Here is a 3,213-nt window from a genome sequence, read left to right on the forward strand (position 1 = left end):
GAAAACTTCTGAGGAACAAACTAGTATTGAATTGGGGGCACCAGGACTTGTTCTGCCTTTTTTAGGACACACTAAGCCTAGAAAATGTGTTACACAATCACAGACAGCCCAGCTCAAAAAGTATTTTCCCTGATCACTTGAAGGACATGTGGGACATACAAGGGAAGAGTGTTATGTTACAGGCATAATCTTCTAGGATACAGTTTTTGATCAAACTGCCTTTTTTTAATATACAGTCAGTAGGAAGAGACACATACATTTACCCCAGATGTTATGCTCCAGAACATTTGCATCTTCCACATTAGTTCAGTTAGATGACTTAAGGAAAAACTCTGTCCCAGTTTTAATCTTTGAATCCCCTAAAGGCAGACTACACACAAAACTTACTTGCTTTAGGAAATCAAATAGGTTCTCTTCCCCTCCAGATATACTTTCCTGTTTCATCCCAGCAAGATGAAACTAAGGGATAGCACACTTCTACTGAACTTTATTCACAGCATATATACAATTAAGTTATGCATTTTATAATAAGTACAAAAGTCTTTATCCATTATCCAATGCCAGGTCAAAAGCCTAAAGTCAAAACATTGTAGGAGATTGACAAAGAGCAAAGCACAAAACAGGAGGGCACACAGATCAGACAATGTATTTGAAGCTGTAAGTGCTATCACAGGACAACCTCTTGCCTTTGCAGCGGCCACAGAGTTCTTGGCGATGAGGTCTCCTGACATCAATGTGTCTTTTCTTCTGAGGGCAGGAACAACGAGTCTTTGAACAGGTCTTAGGAAACAAGACATTTTATTAGTAGTAGTCAAAAGTGCTCACTTCATGTTAGTGTTTTTTGTTTTCCTTAATCATAGCAACATGTTTGAGCTAATACACTTAAAACAGCTCATGATAAAAACTCTATACAGTTGAGCTGTAAGAACCATCTCACCTAGAAGCACACAACCCTACCCTTCATGTAGCTGGGCATAGTACTGTCTGAACAGAAAACCATTCATGTAAGCCATCTGCAGGAGAGGGAGTCCTACCCCCTTACACCTTTCCCGAATACCATTTCCCAGTTCTTTGATGAAAGCAAATTCTCTTCCAGAGAAAGTCAGAACCTAATTCAGCAATTGTAAACTATTAGAGTTTATGACAGTCTCTGTCAGTTTTACCAGGATACTGACATCTGCAACTCACCTGGCACTGGATTGCTTCCACTCGATAGGGATTGAAGGCCTTTTGGCATTTGCGACATAGCTGCTTGAAGTACACCTGGAAAAAAACCCAAACAATTCCTTGGTTACTCTAGAGACTTACTCTGGGTGTCCAGTACCTAAATTTGTGCCAAAGCATCCAATTTGTCACAGATTTGGTGACTGTGTTACAAGCTTCAGAGGCAAGAAATGGCTCGTTAACTACCTTGTTGCTTCCAGAAATGCACCACACATAAGCACTCTCCCATCTGGTCTTGCATTCTTTGCAGTGGAAATAGCCATACTTCTGCTCCAAAAACTGCAGAGAGAAAGTTCATGAGCGGCCTCCAGCACCACAAGAACACCCAGCCCGCTCCCTCGCTACACCGTCTCTTCTGAAGGCCAGGAGGCCCCCTGCTGCAAAGAGCCTGCTGGGGAGTTTCAGCCCTGCCAGCGATGAGCGACCTGAGAGGCAAGCCAGGCTGGGGGCCGCCGTGCCCTTCCCTAGGGGTAGGTTTCCCTCCACCCTGCTTCGCGGCTCGCTCCCCGACTCTTGCCCGGAGCGGGCCTCGAAGCCCCTCTGCGCACCTGGAAGACAGCCCGCCGGCGGAACACCGCCTCCGTGCTCGGCAGCGCCGCCTCAGCCTGCCCCTCCTGCTGATGCCTGCTGTCATCCTCCGCCGCCTGCGGCTGGGGGGTCGTCCCAGCCGCTGCCTCCTTCTCCTGAGGTGCGGCGGCCTCCGGCAGCGTGAAGAGGCGCCTGTCCGTCACGGGCGAGTAGAGGGCAAGGTGTCCCAGGGCGCGGCGGGCCACAGGGCTCAGCGGGCGGCCGGCGGGCAGCGTGCGCGGCCCCAGCGAGCACTGCACCGCGGCGTCGACCCGCATGCTCACCTGCACGCCCGCCTCCCGGGTGCTGGCCCGGCGCAGCGGCGGCGCCAGCCCCGGGCTCATCTGCGACAGCAGGGCCTGGAGCTGGGCCCGGCGGCAGCTGTCCAGGTAGTCGGAGGGCATAGGGGTGAGAGGCCCTCCGAGGAAGGGGCTGATGATGCCGCTCTTGCCTTGCTTCCAGCTGGGCTGCTTCACTGCCGAATCCCCACTGCGGCTCGGCGTGAGGCTGCTCCTGAAGCTGGAGAATGTGCTGAAGGGGGAATAGACAAAGCCCTCCATGATCATAACCACAGAAAAGTCAACCCGAGTTCTCCCCCTGCCCTGCCTTTTATCTTATCTTGAGAGCTGCTGCTAATTGATGCTAATTGATGGGGAAATTGGCCCCAGCCCGGTGGAGGGCTAATGACAAAGGGAGGGTTGTAGACCTTTTCTTATCCCTGCCCCTAGAGCTGGGCACAAATAGGAGTTGATGGTCCTTCAGGAACAGAGTGCAGACCCCTGGGCATGCAGGCCATGATGGGACAGCCCTGTGCCACCATCACGGGTGGGATGTCCCATCATCACCTCATCAATGTCTCTGTCAGACCAAGGGCTGCACCGAGCTGGCCTGCAGCTGTGCACCGCACACACAGGTTGACTTGTGTTGCTGATGGAGGCCTTCATCTCCAATTTCAGGTGGGAAACAGCCATGAGGCTGCATGACTGCATTGAACACTGCAAGAATGAGTCCAGGGCTGAGTAAAGCCTTGGTTGTTTACGTACAACTGGTGAAGATCTTGAGAGAGCTGATTAAGTAATCAGTGCTCAAAAAGTAGTGCATCTCTGGAAGACCCTGAAAAGATGAACAGATGTAATTCAGTCACAGCTGGGACAACCATAGCTTTCATGGGGAGGGGAAGTCTGCTTGCTCCCAACAACTGAGCAAATACACACACTTAATCTGCTGTTGCTGCCGGCCTGGAAAACCATGACTTTATTCTCTGCTGATGATCACGACAGCATGTATTTTCTTTTAAAAGCCCAGAGTGGCAGAGATGGATATCTAGCTGACTGGCTATAGAAGTGTTACATAGCAGGCAACAGCATATAATTGAGTTCATTGGCTGTTTTCACTCAAATTTAAATCCTCTTGAGGTACACA

At 50.4% G+C, this 3,213-nt stretch overlaps 1 protein-coding gene across 2 annotated transcripts; it reads right to left on the reverse strand.

The window, feature by feature from the left end:
* Window positions 1-467: 467 nt before the first annotated feature.
* Window positions 468-2,396, reverse strand: ZAR1L (zygote arrest 1 like). Of its 2 annotated transcripts, XM_057410373.1 has the most exons (5): window positions 2,076-2,396; window positions 1,773-1,907; window positions 1,411-1,503; window positions 1,189-1,263; window positions 468-780 (listed from the first exon to the last, which is right to left on the reverse strand). In XM_057410373.1, exons 1-5 carry the CDS (start codon window positions 2,355-2,357, stop codon window positions 637-639), a joined length of 729 nt encoding a protein of 242 aa, XP_057266356.1. In that variant the 5' UTR covers window positions 2,358-2,396; the 3' UTR covers window positions 468-636. The 2 variants fall into 2 exon arrangements, with proteins under 2 accessions (XP_057266356.1, XP_057266354.1); XM_057410371.1 differs by having other exon boundaries at window positions 1,773-2,394.
* Window positions 2,397-3,213: the final 817 nt, after the last annotated feature.

Source organism: Pezoporus wallicus, unplaced genomic scaffold (assembly GCF_028554395.1).
Source record: "Pezoporus wallicus isolate ANWC-B61680 ecotype Strahan unplaced genomic scaffold, APGP_CSIRO_Pwel_v1 contig_1876, whole genome shotgun sequence".
NCBI classification, from domain to species: Eukaryota; Metazoa; Chordata; class Aves; order Psittaciformes; family Psittacidae; genus Pezoporus; species Pezoporus wallicus.